This window comes from Oncorhynchus masou, chromosome 18, assembly GCF_036934945.1.
Source record: "Oncorhynchus masou masou isolate Uvic2021 chromosome 18, UVic_Omas_1.1, whole genome shotgun sequence".
In the NCBI taxonomy this organism is placed as follows: Eukaryota; Metazoa; Chordata; class Actinopteri; order Salmoniformes; family Salmonidae; genus Oncorhynchus; species Oncorhynchus masou.
In genome coordinates this window covers 36,499,311-36,516,219 of record NC_088229.1, presented here as the reverse complement: position 1 = coordinate 36,516,219, position 16,909 = coordinate 36,499,311, and the positions used below count along the sequence as shown (strand labels likewise).

The window sequence follows — 16,909 nt, the reverse complement described above, 5'->3', positions numbered from 1 at the left end:
ATTTTTTACTTTAGTTTATTTGACAAATATTTTCTTGACTCTTCTTGAACTGCACTGTTGGTTAAGGGCTTGTAAGTAAGCATTTCACGGTAAGGTCTACACTCGTTGTATTTGGTGGATGTGACAAATAAAGTTGGATTAGACGAGTTAAATACAACCGTATGGACTGACTCATCGCTCATGGGGTTGTAGAACAAAGGGCTGCACTGTCACTTATGTGTACTCACTGTAGATACGCTTCTTTTCCTTCGCTGGAAACAATGTATTCCCCCCAGACTCCTATCCTGAAGTAATGTGAAGTAATGACAGTCTACTGTTATGTAATTCTGTCCGTTTTCCCATTTCTCTCACTTGAATCATGTTCTTGTACAAAGAGAATATCATCAGGGGTATACAATGATGGCACAGCACAGACGGTTACACAAGCTAATCGTTGTCTGGTTAGCTTCACAAACTCCGGGACGGTCCACATTCTTTCAAACTGTTCTAACATTGTGTGATTTCCTTCCCAGCGGCTTTGCCCCTTGAAGGCATTTATACAGAAATGAAGTTGAATCACCTGTGGAGAGGGGGAAGGAAGGAAGGATGGAGGAGGGGAGAGCGAGTGAGAGAGCACAAGAAACAAAGAGAGGGGAGAGAGAGAGCATGAGACAGACAGAAAGAAAGAGAGAACGTTCTTGAGTTCAATCTTGGAGCTGGCTGCCTGGAGCTGTGGTTGACGGTTTCAGTGTACCGAACCAACAGGCCCAGTCACGAACTGGCCTGGACTGACTGTCCTCGCACACTTTCCTGTAATACTACCAGGCTCTCGTTAGAGGAAACGATCAACTTTTTCCCCTGTCGCTTCACGCCCAGTCATCAAAGAAGCCCAATGTCAGATTCCATTAGTACATACTGCAGGAGCGGTCGTGAGCAAGTACAAAGAGTCGGGGACGGGTCTGCTCCCGGCCAATCTTCTCTGTCACAGACCCTGTCCTTCTCCATTACACTCACAAGGAGTACACATCTCAAACGGCTATTTATTACTTCATTGAAGGCAACGTTTTGAAAAAGGTGAGCAAGATGGTGAGCAATACTCGCTCCAAAAAGGTTGTCTCACCATCGTAACACGATATGACAGCTGTAATGTCACCTGAGATTACATTTAATCATGACAGAGCAGACCAGACTTTCCCCCTATAGTATTTAACACAACACCTAACAGTGGATAGAAAGACACTAAGGCCTACACAAAAGGAGTTGCCTCCAAAAAACTCCCATTTGATTGACAGTGAGGAGAGACCGAACACAGACTCCAAAGTGTTGTGACTCACCATTCGCCCAGGGCCTCCAAGCAGCGCATGCGCCCCAGGATCAGCTCAGGGTCATCCTTGTTGATGTCGATCTTCTTGTCGTACGCCACCAGTGCATCCTCCCACTCGTGCAGCTTCTCGTACCAGGTGGCCTGGATTTCCTGTTCAGGAACAAGAAGGCCCGAACACTGTTAAAGCTCCCAATTCACCGCTTTATTGACAACGTTTTTATCGTATGACCACAAAGATGTACGTATGACCACATACGTTTCTATAGACTGGATTACCTGTTAAACAACACAACCAGGTGGTGCGAATGACTTTTGATAATTATCTATCCGCTATACTAACTATACTATGAGATGATTCTTGCTTGCAGTGTATGGCCATCTGAATGCATACATGAGGATGTGATGATTGTTTTTGTTCCGTTTGCGGTAAGATACAAAAACTGCATCTGATTTCGATCTGCTCAGGACTAAAGCAAGACCTACACTGGACAGTCAGGTCCAAATTTATTGGCACCCTTGATAAAGACGAGGCTAAAAAAAAAACAAATCAATTATACAAATATTGAAATATATGGTATGCAACAAAAAAAGGGTGAATTTATATTATTTTATACTAATACAATTGCTCAGAGAAAGTGATTGTTCAATTAGTAGCAAGTTTTAAAGTTTTTAAATACCTCACATTGCGAGGATAACGTGACTGAGCATAACGTGACTGAGCCTTTTTGTATATGTTTTATGAGATTGGAGAACACATCGGGAGGAACTCCCAATTCCTCCATACAGACTCATTCCAGATCCTTGATATCCTTAATCTGCTCCTATGGACTACCCCTTTAATTCAAACCATAGGTTTCAATGGGGATGAAGTCCAGAGACAGATGGCCAATGTTGATTGTATTGAAAACAGGGGTGCCAATCATTTTGACCCTTATCTTTCTGAGATTTAAAAAAAAACTTCTTTAACTAAATCTATTTTTTAGTATAAAATACAATATTTTTTATTTTTTTATATATCGTTTTTGAATAACTTTTTGCTCATCTTTATTAATGGACATGACTATATATACTATACTTGTCCTATACTTTCCAAAGTATACTACTGTATGGATTTTTTCAGAATTACATTTATTTCTACTAAACGCTACTGCCCAAATTATGAGATAAAAAATACATGGAAAACAAGTGGTCATCAAGCCACCTTCTTTATGACATTGAACGCGTGAGTGAAGATTCCCACCATAGGCATGTCTCGACCTCTGGCGACCTGGTGATAAGCCTGACTGGGATGCCAAACAAAGAAGGTGCCACCGGGCGCAATCTTCTGCTTCGCTCACCCCATAAACGCTACTCACTGTTTACCTTATAAACAAGGTTTCCTGGAAGCGCTCTCCAAGGTGCTTTTACTTCTGAAAATGTTTTATGGAGAACATAATTACAGCTCAAAAAAGACAGACGGTAGGGCACTTTAGTCAGGCAACCAAGTGTGAAATAGTCGGAGGCCTAAGAACCGGACTTGGGGCTAAAAGTAGCCTCTTAATAAAAAGCAACGGCACATACTGTAAAATGATATATTGGCCGAACTGTGTCGACAATCACACAACCCTACACATCTAAACACACAAAGAAATGGTTAACACTAGAAAAGCCTGGCCTCGAAGGACCCCTCTTCGAGCCAATGACGAGTCTTTTGGACATTTTAACATTCTCATAAATACATTTCATATATGCTATTGCTAAAATAATAATTTGGCTGTATTTATATATTTCTTAAGTAACATTAGAATACGAAAGAAAATGTATTTCAAAGAACACAATAGCATTTTCATTAGTTTGTGTAATTGTAGGCTATAAGTACAAATTATAAACCACCAAAACAACACAGTTAAAGTGTTAAAATCCATTAAATAAACAATCACAAAGTTAATGAATTAATAATTTGTTAAGGGCAGGTCTTAAGGAACATTATGAGACTAAATAAATGCATTTCAAAAGAACAGAATGGCATATAATGAGTTTAAATATATGACTGTGCTTTGAGTGTTTTGCGAGTACATGTGGAAAGTGCATGGAATCACGGGAAGTTATATATTGAAATAGAGCTGAAGGGTTCATCTTTAAGAGTTGTTTGGCAAGGATAGGTGATTTTGAAACTGCAGAACCTGCTATTTCTGTTACTATATAGACATCAAATCGTCTTACCTGCTTGTGACTTTTTGGCACTCTGTTTTCCTGCCCTTGTCAATTCTAAGATGTGCCGTTCATCAGATTCTTCATATACAATTTAACAAGTGATATTGTCACCCATCAGAATATTGTCAATCTAATCTTGTCTTTAGGCCAACTATTATTATATGCGTGAAATTAGTATCGATATAGTTTTAGATGTAGTTTTCATGGGCCATCATCAGCTGCGCAGGCTGACTGCCAGTGAATGACTGGCAGTGAATGAGGGGTAGGGAAAATAACTGCTTATAAAACTGCTTAAAACTGCTTATAACACATTCTGTTTGTGATATTAAGATTCTAACAACGACAGCGTGTTATATAGACTTATTCAGGAAAAGTTGAGGAAGGGGGAGGGAAATTACTTAAAAAAATAACAGAGTAATTGAAAATGTATATTTGTTTTGCGTCCGTCCACATGTCCCTCTCCGCATTTCTAGTGTTTATTGAGCACAAAAATCTAGATTTTGCAATGGCCGTATCATTCTTCGGACTTGAACCCCTGTGGTTTGAATTGAAGAAGGTAGTCAATAAGCACAGACAAAGGATATCGAGGATTTGGAAAGATTTAGCATAAAATGTAGATCAGTATTTGTATTATTTATTAAAAACAGTATTTTTTTGCTCATTTTTATCAAGGGTGACAATAATTGTGGACCTGACTGTATGTAATATACTTTCCAAAGTATACTAATGTATGCATTTTTTCAGAAATACTTTTATGATGAGATAAAAAAAATACTTAGAAAACAAGTGGTCATCAAGCCACCCTCTTTACGACACTGAATGCATGAGTGGAGATTCCCACCATAGGCATCTGAGTTGTCAAATGACCTCTTTCTGTTGACTTACTGTATATGTCTGTGACCTCGGGAGGAAGTGATGCGCAGAACTGTCTCGACCTCTGGCGACCTGGTGATAAGCCTGACTGGGATTCCAAACAAAGAAGGTGCCACCGGGCGCAGTATGATGCCTCACACACCCCGTAAAACGCTACTCACTGTTTACCTCATGAACAAGGTTTCCTGGAAACGCTCTCCGAGGTGCTTTTATTGTAAACTTTTACTTCAGAAAATGTTTTATGGAGAACATAACTACAGCTCGAAAAAGACAGGCGGTAGGGCACTTTCGTCAGGCAACCACCTGTGAAACAGTCGAACATAGAACCGGACTCTGGGCTAAAAGTAGGCCCGAAATAAAATGCAACGGCACGTACTGTAACAGGATCTGTCGGCCTGGTTGTGTAGAACATGTAGACAAAGTTCAGTGCCACAAACTTATTTTGTTCCGTTTTAGTTTTAAACGGGGGAGACCTTAACAAATGTGTCTTAATTCACTGGTCGCGCTCACACACATATCAATGGGCTGATCAAATGAGGGGGAGATGTAAAATGGCAGAATTATACAGCGTGGTGCAATTACGCTACACAAGGGGAAACAATCAAGAAGTCTAACAAAGAAGCCCTTTCTGTGTGTGTGTGTGTGTTACTTTTCCATGAGTTTTAATCAAATTTCCATGACCAACAATTGGCGGCATCTCTACATACATATAACAAAAAGTAAGTAACATGGTATCGACACTGGGAGGCTGCTCTCTGAAACCATGTACAATCTCCTGTCATAGTGCAAGGAACTTAACCCCCCCACAAAGTAGCTATACCCGTTAGGCAACTGTATAAAACACATGGCCAACCCTCAGTTGGGTGTGCAGGCTTTTGATCAAGCCCTGCTCAAACACATCACAGCCAGTTTATCAAGGTCTGGTTGAGCAGCTAACTTCTAAAATGTGTTTTGTTAAAGAGGGACTGGAATATAAGCCTGCACACCCATTAGCTCTCCTGGAGGATGGTTGTCAACCTTTGATGTATAACAGTGCAACATTATAACCAAATATATTTTGATGCATTTTGAAATAATTAGTTCATTCAATATATCAAAGATCAAATGGCTATGGAAGGCTAAAAAACATATTATTCAGCTGAAGCAAGCCCACAAATATTCTTCAGGAAATGTGTCTTTTCTAGTTTAGTCATATTTATCTTAGCTACCTTAGAAGTGTTTACTTTGAAGGTTGACTAGTATCTATTGAGTTGCAATGTCCCATACAAAACGTTTTGAAGCCACATTATCCAAAAGAAAGGCTACTATCTAATATATTTTCCTAAAATTACTGTTCGCGATTCAAAACTTATTTTGATTCACATAATCAGAATCACCGCGATTGAACCAAATCTCAAGTAATACAATGCTGAGGTGAATCGTTCATTTAGTCCAAAATAATTGTTTAAATGAATCAACTTTTGTATGACATTCGCAAATGTATGTTGAAAAGTTTTTGGGGACGACATGATGAAAACAAATACATGCTAATAATAGATAAACACCTAACTAGAAGGTACAATGTGTGTTTAAATTGGCTACCTAGTTATTAGTCTGTTCTCTATCATATTTTATAGGCTTAGCTGCTGCTGCAATGTCTCTCCTTGATCCACAGCCCACTTGTCTTGCACACATGCAGGTGATGTGTGCAAACCGAGACGAGCTAAAGTGTCATTCTGATGTGTTGATTTTTATTTGATTGAGAAAATATTTAAAAGCTGTGCCTAAATAAATGTAATTAACATACATTAAATTCAATTTCCATTACTTTTCTGATTTCATCCTTTTCCAAAGCTTTTCCAGGCCTGGAAAACACCATTTTAAAATGCCATGACTTTTCCAGGATTTTCATGACCGTACGAACCCCGGTGTGTGGAAAAAGCAGGGCGAGGGCTCCCAAGGCATGTACTCTATTTAGAAAATGTTATTTCATATCTGGAGCTGGTCCCTTTGGAGAACATGAAACGGTTTGAGGAATAACAGCAGGGAGTACTACGCATCACAGTTAACATAACAGAGGAGCCTCTGAAAATCACCTGCAATGAAGATAAATTAACCTTGGCCAAGACAAAAAAAAATACAAAATAAAAAAGTTACATAAAAGAATAGTGTTTGGTTTATAAAAACCACTTGAGAATATTAATAGAAATACAGACGCCGACGAATGTGAAAAAGTGACACGTTGCCGGCTTTCCACTTGGCATGTGAAGCGATCCCACAGTGACATGACCAAATAGTGTGTTTAAAGTCATAAAAGTGTCTTAAAACTTCACTGTTAAGTCAATATTACAGTTAGGGACTTTGGTATGGTGCATAAATACATTTTACAATTTGGAACAAAACCTCCACCAATCCATCTTAGCAGACTCAGGAGAAATTGTAGAAATAATAGTATCAGGTATGTGATTTTTTTAAAGATATTAACTGGAGGAGAAAAAGCCCAATATGTCTACTCTTGCATACAAAGCTATTGACAATGGAAGTAGATGTCCTCTGCACATGTTGGAAAGTGAGCACAGGATGTTGTAGAGCACCTGTTTGAAAGCTGCGCATCCTCTTGTTAAGGATGCAGTTTGAGGGAGGAGGTGAGGAAAGGAGACACTAGTGTCAATTTAAAGTGCATGTACTGTAGAGATAGATGACTGTAGACAAGAGTCACTTACCAGTTCGCCAAAGTGCTTCATGGCGTACTCCAGGACCCCGGATGCTGCCTCTGGCTGCTGCAGTTTGTTATTGATGCTGGAACAAGACACAGAAGCAGAGACAGCTTTACGTCATTATTTCATACCCAATCTGGCAACCGACTCAGGCACTCTCCCATGTCACGTACAGCATGCTCTGGGTGAGAAAGCGGCTGAGGTCTCACACACAGTACAGTGGGGTCCGATATTTATGGACACCCTTGATAAAGACGAGCAAAAACGACTATGAAATAAATCCTTCCAATACTGAGCTATATTGTACGCAAAATAAAAAGGTGAAATTATATTATTTTATACTAACAAAAGTGCTCAGAGAAAGATATTTTGTTTAACAACTTGTTGAAAAAAAATCTAAAAAACATAGGGGTCAAAATGATTTCACTACTACAGCACCCTGTGAGGACAACGACACAGAGCAGGGTGCACAATCAAAAACACAAACAAACATCTTTTGACCAATGGGTAAAATAATACGTTAATTGTGTATATATTCATCTTTCTTCTCGAATCCGCAGGACATAAAACAATATAGAGGTAAGAAGGATATCAATTTTGAGACATGACACACAGTATTTTCATATTTCAGTAAGCGCTTTACATATTAATTTGAAATTCCTGTTCTTTTTTTGAAGATTTCTCACAAAAACAAGCGTCTCTCTGTAAAATGTAAACGGAGCACTGAGCGTATACAAAACTTTCTATTAATCCTTTTCCATTTAATTCAGCTCGTGTCATGCTCATTTAGCATTTTGTGACCTGCGGAATCAACTTTGAAGACAATGTCCACAAAATGTAAAATCCTCAAAAGTTGTTACGAACAACCTATGTCAACTGAGCTAGGTGCTCATTATCAGATGTATTAGGTTCCAAAATCCAACTGTTTGAATATAATGTTAATGATATGTTAGAGAAAGACCCCACTGATTCTGAACAGAGTTAATTATATTTGTCTTGGTAAAATGTACCGTAAAACTACAAATTGACGTAAAACTACAAATTGATGTCTCAAATAGCCACCTGTCCCTTTTAATAGCCGGACAACGGCACACATTTCAGCAAATAAACGCCTCCTTCAAATAAACATTAGGTCTAAATGAATTGTTAACGAGGTTACCATGAATTGCTTATGAGGTTTAATATTTGAATTGTTACATTAAATAATGCAGTAATGACAAAACAATTATGGCAATAATCCATTTTTATCACCAGTAAGAAACTGATAGCCATTGGCTGCTAATAGCTGAGAACTGCTAGCTAACAGGCAAGCACAAAAACAGTAAACAACTTCACGAGCCCTAGAAATCGGCAGATTGCCAGCTAGTGGCGAAAATAAAGAACTGCTAATAAATGCACAGTCAAATCGGACAATAACTATTCTGGAACATATCATTTTTTTGAGCATACTAAGACAAAAGAAATGTGACACGTAAATTATAACACATTACTGCAGGAAATGTAAAAAATATATTAAAATGCTGGAAGTGAATGCTGGAATTAAACAATTAACAAAAAACAATGCAGCTGTTGGCATTAAGGAAAATAGATGCCTGGTTCAAAGAAAAGACTGTCTCTAACAAGAGCCTGTTCAGTGATTTAAGCAAATAAAATCCCAGGCGATTAAATAATTTTTACTGCATTTTATAACATAATGAAGTGAAATTCCACCAACAAAGCGCGTTTTCACCCACTCTGGGCAGAGAGGGTGGAGACCTTACAGTGAGACTTTTTCAAAAAAGTTTTATAAGATTGGAGAACACAGAATGAGTTAACTTTTTTGATTGGTTCTCATATGTAGGTTCTCATATACATGTTATTTGCATGTGTAACACTCTCCACGCTTCCTCGTCAATTTCCTCCACTCCCACTAGATAAGTAAACAAGCCAAACTAAAGATAGGCTAGCTGGCCTAGCTAGCTAAAACTGTTTGGTAGAAAAACTCTGATGGAGCTTTCTGAAAAGTTGACAGAGAAACGACACTGCCACATAGTAACAACGAACTTAGGAATTTCATTAAAATAGGAGTAACTTGAAGAATCGAGCCTTCGTGCAAAGGGAGGATGTATTGGTGGTCTTGCAAACGGGCTTGATGATACTTCACATACCTAACAATTTAATTGGCTCTCTTGTAGAGTGTATCCATTGTTTTCAGTGCCATGATGTCCTTGAAGAGCAGATTCAATGCATGAGCAGCACAGCCAATGGGTGTGATGTGAGGGTAGGACTCCTCCACTTTAGACCAAGCAGCATTCATGTTCGCAGCATTGTCTGTCACCAGTGCAAATACCTTCTGTGGTCCAGCTCATCAGAGATGAGCCTTCAGCTCATCAGCAATGTAGAGACCGGTGTCTCTTGTCCCTTGTGTCTGTGTTTTTGTAGAATACTGGTTCAGGGGTGGAGATGTAGTTAATTATTCCTTGCCCACGAACATTCGACCACCCATCAGAGATGATTGCAACACAGTCTGCTTTCTCTATGATTTGCTTGACCTTCACTTGAACTCTGTTGAAATCTGCATCCAGCAAATGAGTAGATAAAGCATGTCTGGTTGGAGGGGTGTATGCTGGGCGAAGAGCATTCAGAAATCTCTTCTAATACCCATTGCCTCTGAGCATCAGAGGTGAACCAGCTGCATACACAGCTCGAGCAAAACAGTCATCAGCATTTCCCTGACTACGTTCCTCCATTGAGTCCAAAAACACTTCTGATTCCAGGTGGACCATGAGCTGTTGCTAGAGATGTCTGATTCATAATTTTCACCTTGAATAAAGGTAGAGGGACTTTTGTCAGAGGTTGCTTGCTGTGTGCGCTGTGTAAACTTTATGCACTTGTCCAGATGACTTTGCATCTTTGTTGCATTCTTCACATATCATTTGGCACAGTATTTGCAAATGTACACAGCTTTTCCTTCTACATTAGCTACAGTGAAATGTCTCCACACATCAGATAGTGGCAGTGGCATTTTCCTGTGAAGATTAGAACAAAAATTAGTAGAAAATAAAATACAATTCCATGTACAGATGGACTAGTTAAGCAGTTAGATTAAACAACTCCTTTGTAAGATACATTTTTAAAAAATAAATATGTATGGAAACAGGTGAATTAACACTCAAGCAAGCTAAAACCCACATGGGTAGCAAAAACAAACTAGCAGAAATTGTTAACAACTTAGAAGTGATTCAAACACACTTTGCTGTAGGCTACTATTTACTAGTTAACCAAAAATCATATATGTCATAAATATATTCAACCACCCAGTACTGTAATCAAAACTTACCAGAAAGCATGTAGTCCTTGGCTCAGACAGTGTAGTAGTGTGGGCTCAATAGCATCTCAGTGTGCAAGTTCTTGAGAATCAGCTGTACATGTGATGTAATTGTGCACTGCACATGTGATGGGAGAATGCACTGTGCATGCAGATGGTTGAAATTAGATTGAATTGGGGATAGTTTAACTAAAATATGCCACAAGACCTAGAATTGCCTTATGTGTATCCAACAAAAAAGGTTCCTGTTATACGATAACTTTTTTGATGAATTTAAGCAAATTCCCCAAATTCCAGGGCTTAACTTCCCATGGAACATTTCTGGAAAAATTCTGGAAATTTACCAGAAAGTTTCTGACCCTTTGCAACCCTAGTTGCAGGTAATGCATAATACAGAATGGGTCTAATATAATATAATGTGTTGTCAGAAAAGTAGTCTACCTATGTGTTTGTTTGATCAAATGGGTGCAACCCATTCCTAAATCGTCACACGTTCTGTGTTCTAACCTACTGCAAACCCTGCATTGGCAACAGTGATAAATCCAAAAGTACAACTGAATTTACGCTGAGAAAGCTGGGGTTCTGTCAACACATAGTGGAGACTTGATATAAAGTCACCATTAATTCGGAGTTGACAAATTCCGGACCCCATCCCCACAAATCATAAAACTAATGGTCAGCACTAATTTGCGATTGTGAGCAAGCCAATGGCCAACTGGACTATCCACTCATTGGCATGTGCATGTTAAACATTGTCTTTTCCTCCAACAAAGGTGCCCTGTTTGGGAGATAATGTCATCCACTTTTCTGTCATGACTATAATCCCCCGGGCATCTAATGTTTAAGAACCCACACATCTGGAAGCACTCATCTGAAACGCAAGTCTGTAGTATTTCCTCATCTACGAAAAGCCACGCTTGGCCTGTTCCAATACATCTGTTAAAATGTAGCTTTTTAAGGAAGTTGTAAGGCGAGGACAGCAGGCGAGAGAGTTGATGACATCGGAGCCTATATGTCACGAATCCCAGAGTGCCCTGGGGTCAGGGCCAGTCCAATTTGTTGACTGGACCCAGCGAGAGGACATCTGCATGCAAACACAGCAGTTGCTAACCAAATGTACTACAAAACTGGGCATATCAAACACTAAATATGTGGTATGTAATAAGGAAAACAAAGTCCACATTTTCTACAGTCACAGGTAAGTTCTGTAAGGTAAGTTCTACATAGGATTTATTTATCCGCAAATGTTAATACACAGTATCAAACGCACCACTTGTGTCATCTCAGAAATCTTAAAACAACTCTTGGAAAATCAAGAAATCAAAATGTAATACACGTGAATAAGAAGGGTTTCATACTTTTGTGGTTTAATTTCCTGCCTTCAAGAAGGACATTATGCAAGAGGAGGATATGTCAGCAATATGTGATTGCCGGCTACTCACACATCAAAGAGGCTTATATCACTTCGCGGTCTATGGTGTGGTGATGTGATAGATGAATGGAGTGCCACAGGGATCAATGTCGGGACTGTTATAATTAATATTCTGGGGGAACCAGTGTACCATCATATCCCAATCACAAATTTGGCATTTTAAGACTCTTCCGGAGCGTGAACAGAGGACATCTTTCCTAGACAGATAAAGCACATCACTGTCCCAATGTGGCACTAGTATGACAGGGTATTGGGTTGACAGTCCGTGTAAATAATATAGCAACCTACAGTAATGTTGGGCTAGAGAGAAGCAAGGCTGTATATTACCTCAACCCCTACACGTCTCATTATTTGATAAAATATCACCTTCCTAATTACGGTATAGAGCAGGTGTGAAGGTTGACCCAGCAGTAGGTTTTTAACAGGCTGACGAACTTGACAGATGTGTTGCCAAAGTGAGGGTTTTTATTTGGTATGAGAATAATTTATATATCCGGCAACTGTACAAGTATTTACAAAAACAAATAATCAAGACAATTAACAAAAAGTAGGCCTAATAAACTTAAAAGAAAACCCAGGCTTCAATCATGTCTGTACTCGTCAGAATGCAGACTTTACCTTGTCCTGTCTCTGACCCGCAGACAAAGAAATTACAGGGTTTAAAAACCAATACCCAGGATGTTTCTGACCAATGAGAACAAGCCAATTCACATCATGATCACTTCACATTTAAAGCAAACATTACAATACACACCTGTTCATATTATAAACATAAATGTATTTCCATAGCACACACAATAAAGGTGCACCATGCTTTAAACATAAATGAAAATTAGGGATCAGAACATACACAGTGCATTCAGGAAGTATTCAGACCCCTTGACTTTTTCCACGTTTTGTTGTGTAACAGCCTTATTTTAAAACTGATTCAATTGTTGTTTTGTCCCTCATATCTACGCACAATACCCCATGTTACTGTAGGTTCTGAAAACAACAGAGTAAAAACGGAAAACTAGAAAAAGCTCAAACTAAGTGTATTCACCCAAAGCTGAAAAGACAAGGTATTGCACATCCAGACAGCCAATATATCTCTGTTGCTAGGCAGGAACTTAATTGGTTCCTCTCACTGGTATAGTCAGAGCCTTGCCTGATACTAACACCTTTGTGGGCATGGAAGTGTATGTGTGAGATAGGACTGTAGTAGGAGAGTCGTTGTGATGGGCCTCTCTGGCCCCCCTCCCAGAGGTTTCTTCTCACTTCATCTGTTGACTTGACCTCGAGACGCATTCCTCCATCCTCCCTAGTTCCGCAGCTGGCCTGCCTTATCAGAGACTAACTATTGCCCTTCGGCTCCCTCCTTAGAAACACGGAGCAGAATACAAACTTTCTGCACTTAGTAACTTATACCAAGTCCCGATCTAACCTTCATTGACCCCATCATATACATTCCTTCTACATGTAAAGTAATCAAGTTCTAGTCTGGTAACAATGAACAAGTATATTTCAAGCTAGAATCCAACACCTGTAATGACAAAGCAAAAACACGTTTAGAAATATTAGCAAATGTATATAATGTACTTTTTGTACATAGTCCCCTCATTTTAGGGGTCCAAAAGTGCAGGGACAAATTCACTTACAGTGCATTCAGAAAGTATTGACTTTTTCCACATTTTGCTACGTTACAGCCTTATTCTAAAATGTATTAAATTGTTTTCCCCCCCGCATCAATCTACACACAATACTCCATAATGGCAAAGCAAAACAGGCATAGACATTTTTGCAAATGTGTTGAAAATAAAAACTGAAATATCACATTTACATAAGAATTCAGACCCTTAACATATTACTTTGTTGAAGCACCTTTGGCAGTGATTACAGCCTTGAGTCTTCTTGGGTATGACGCTACAAGCTTGGCACACCTGTATTTGGGGAATTTCTCCCATTCTTCTCTGCAAATCCACTCAAGCTTTGTCAGGTTGAATGGGGAGAGTCACTGCACAGCTATTTTCAGGACTCTCTAGAGATGTTCGATCGGGTTAAAGTCCAGGCTCTGGCTGGCCTACTCAAGGACATTCAGAGACTCCTGGGTTGTCTTGGCTGTGTGCTTAGGGTTGTTATACTGTTGGAAGGTGAACCTTCGCCCCAGTCTGAAGTCCTGAGATCTCTGGAGCAGGTTTTCATCAAGGATCTCGCTGTACTTTGCTCTGTTCATGTTCCCCTCGATCCTGACTAGTCTCCCAGTCCCTGCCGCTGAAAAACATCCCTGCAGCATGGTGCTGCCACCATGCTTCACCGTAGTGATGGTGCCAGGTTTCCTCCAGACGTGGCGCTTGGTATTCAGGCCAGAGAGTTCAATCTTGGTTTCATCAGACCAGATAATGTTTCTCATGGTCTGAGAGTCCTTTAGTTACCTTTATGCAAACTCCAAGTGGACTGCCATGTGCCTTTTACTGAGGGGTGGTTTCCGTCTGGCCACTCTACCATAAAAGCCTGATTGGTGGAGTGCTGTAGAGATGGTTGCTCTTCTGGAAGGTTCTCCCATCTCCACAGAGGAACTCTGGAGCTCTGTCAGAGTGACCATCGGGTTCTTGGTCACCACCCTGACCAAGGTTCTTTCCCCCAATTGCACAGTTTGGCGTGGCAGCCAGCTCTAGCAGATTCTTGTATTTCCAAACTTCTTCCATTTAAGAATGATGGAGGCCATCGTGTTCTTGGGGACCGTCAATTCTGCACAAACTTGTTGATACCCTTCGCCAGATCTGTGCCTCGACACAATCCTGTCTCAAAGCTCTACAGACAAATCCTTCAACCTCATGGCTTGGTTTTTGCTCTGACATGCACTGTCAACCGTGGGACCTTATATAGACAGGTGTGTGCCTTTCCAAATCATGTCCAATCAACTGAATTTACCACAGGTGGATTCCAATCACATTGTAGAAACATCTCAATGATGATCAATGGAAACAAGATGCACTTTAACTCAATTTACAGTCTCATAGCAAAGGGTCTGAATACTAATGTAAATATTTTTTTCTAAAAACCTGTTTTCACTTTGTCATTATGTCATTGTCTGATTCCCTTAGAGGTTTTTCCACTCTAAATTTGAGGTTCTTCCCTGGCTGCCACTGTTGACATAGTTTTGGTTTGTAAGAGGCCAGGGGCCTTAGCCTTTTGGTAACAGCTTTGAGACAAGGCTTAGTAGAAAGCACAATGAAAATAACACTGAATCGCACTGCAGAGACAAAATTCAATCAAACCTTCTTTCTACTAAACCTACAGAGCCCACCTAATTTGACCACACGTTTCCAGCCAGACCCAAATGCAGTGTAAATACACTGATTATTTCTCTGAGGGTTCTTTCAGAGCTCATTGACTGTTCCCCTGTCCCCCTTCACAGCCCCCTTCATTACAAAAACTGTTTTCGGTCCTGTTGTCGTTCATCCTGTCAGACAATAAAAAAATCATAACATGGGTTTAAAATTAAACCCAATCAACCACCGTTGGCGGGCTGGTGTGTCCAATGATAAAAGGCTGTATAGTCTGAAGCATGTCTTGTGTGTTATGCTTTGGCAACCATTCAATATTTCAAGTTGTGGTAAAAGTATTGAGTTTCCTGGGTTAATCAAAAACGTTGATTAAGTTCTGCCTCTCGGCTCTCGTGATGAATATAACTGAGGTAGAAGCCCTGTAATTGAACACTGGAGGGAAATCACTCTCAAAGGTGTTATTAAGAATGACACCAACCGCTTATTACTTTACATAAACTATGATACAAAATATAGGTGAATCATCTTAAGGGTCAGTCTATACTGTGTGAGAAATAATCATGTAAATGAGACAGTTGTTGCTTTGATTTATACATTTGCTGTACTAGGTTAATAAATGTTTTATACATAAAAGGATTGAGAGACTCAACTTTTCCAAAAGAAAGACAGGCTCTCCGGTCGATTAAAGCATCCATAGAGAGAAACAAAACACTATTCTCACGAAATCGTCCTGTATCTTCCATAACACTGAGTGGCTTGGCTTTCGGTTGAATAAGACAGAATACGATCCTTAAAGAAAACGTAATAAATTCCCCCTTAGAGCGTAACATATGTGTGAAAGAATGAGAGAGGGAAAAACTTGTCTCACTTCTGAACCTAATCTAATCATCTAAATATGCTCTTGATCCTCAATGATTTTTCTGCCCTTTAGCAAGCTAGTTTGCCAAATGTTGACTCTATTCCTTGATGTTGAGCAAAGCAGCTTCAAATGTTTGGCTCTTAGGAATAGAAGTGTTCAAGTTTGACATAAAAAGCTGAAGAAAGTTGCACAGCATTGTGCTTTTGGTAATGTTATATTTAAAAATAATTTTCGGAAAGTATGAATCCGATCCCATTGCATTGAGGCGCTTTCTTTCACTCTGAGTATTGCTTGCACATTTTTCAGATTGTGTATTTCTTCAACAATCGAACACACAGTGGACACTTTTCTTTTTTCTTTAGTCACATGTACAGGGTCACAGATGTAGTTGCAGTGTACTGGGAAATTCTTACACTCCAACAGTGCAGGTGTAGAAACCAGTAATGTTTTGAAGGAGCTCGAGGTGAGGCGCCATTTTAGTAAGTGACTAATGTGAGGAGAGGGAAATTTATAGAAGTGGACATTAAAGAGACTTCAAGCAGTGGCGGCTACCCTGCTGGGGGGAGGAGCGAGCGGGCGGTACCCCACCTGATCCATCTGCCAGAGAGATAAAACAAAGCGCCCTCAATGCACTCCTCCAAAATATGCTGAAGAAATTATATGGTGATGGAGATATGGTCTGTTGGAGAAAGTTATTTGAGTCAGATGACACTGTGTCCTTTGCTTCCCAGTTTAAATATGGGTAAAGTCTGGAAAGGACTTGTTGATGGGGATAGGGCTGGAGATGGACCCCTCTAAGGAGGCTAAAAGAGGACAGATTGAATCCCTAGATCTAATCGAGGCCACGCACTAACATAGGTTACTTGAATGAAATGGTGTTAGACTCCTTGACTCTGTTAAGGCTTTCAAATGTTCCAGGAGTATGGAAAGTGGAAAAGTGACCATGGTTCTTTGACATGTCTCTGGCCTTAGTGTCTGAG

At 39.8% G+C, this 16,909-nt stretch overlaps 1 protein-coding gene across 2 annotated transcripts in view; it reads right to left on the bottom strand.

Moving 5' to 3' along the window:
* mtor (mechanistic target of rapamycin kinase) overlaps positions 1-16,909 on the bottom strand; it is a 129,731-nt gene that overhangs the window by 52,101 nt on the left and 60,721 nt on the right. For both annotated transcript variants that reach the window (XM_064923149.1, XM_064923150.1), the window contains exons 29-30: positions 7,072-7,147; positions 1,314-1,453 (exon numbers count right to left, since the gene is read on the bottom strand). In XM_064923149.1, the coding sequence (XP_064779221.1) occupies positions 1,314-1,453; positions 7,072-7,147 (216 nt within the window). The remainder of the gene's footprint in view (positions 1-1,313; positions 1,454-7,071; positions 7,148-16,909) is intronic.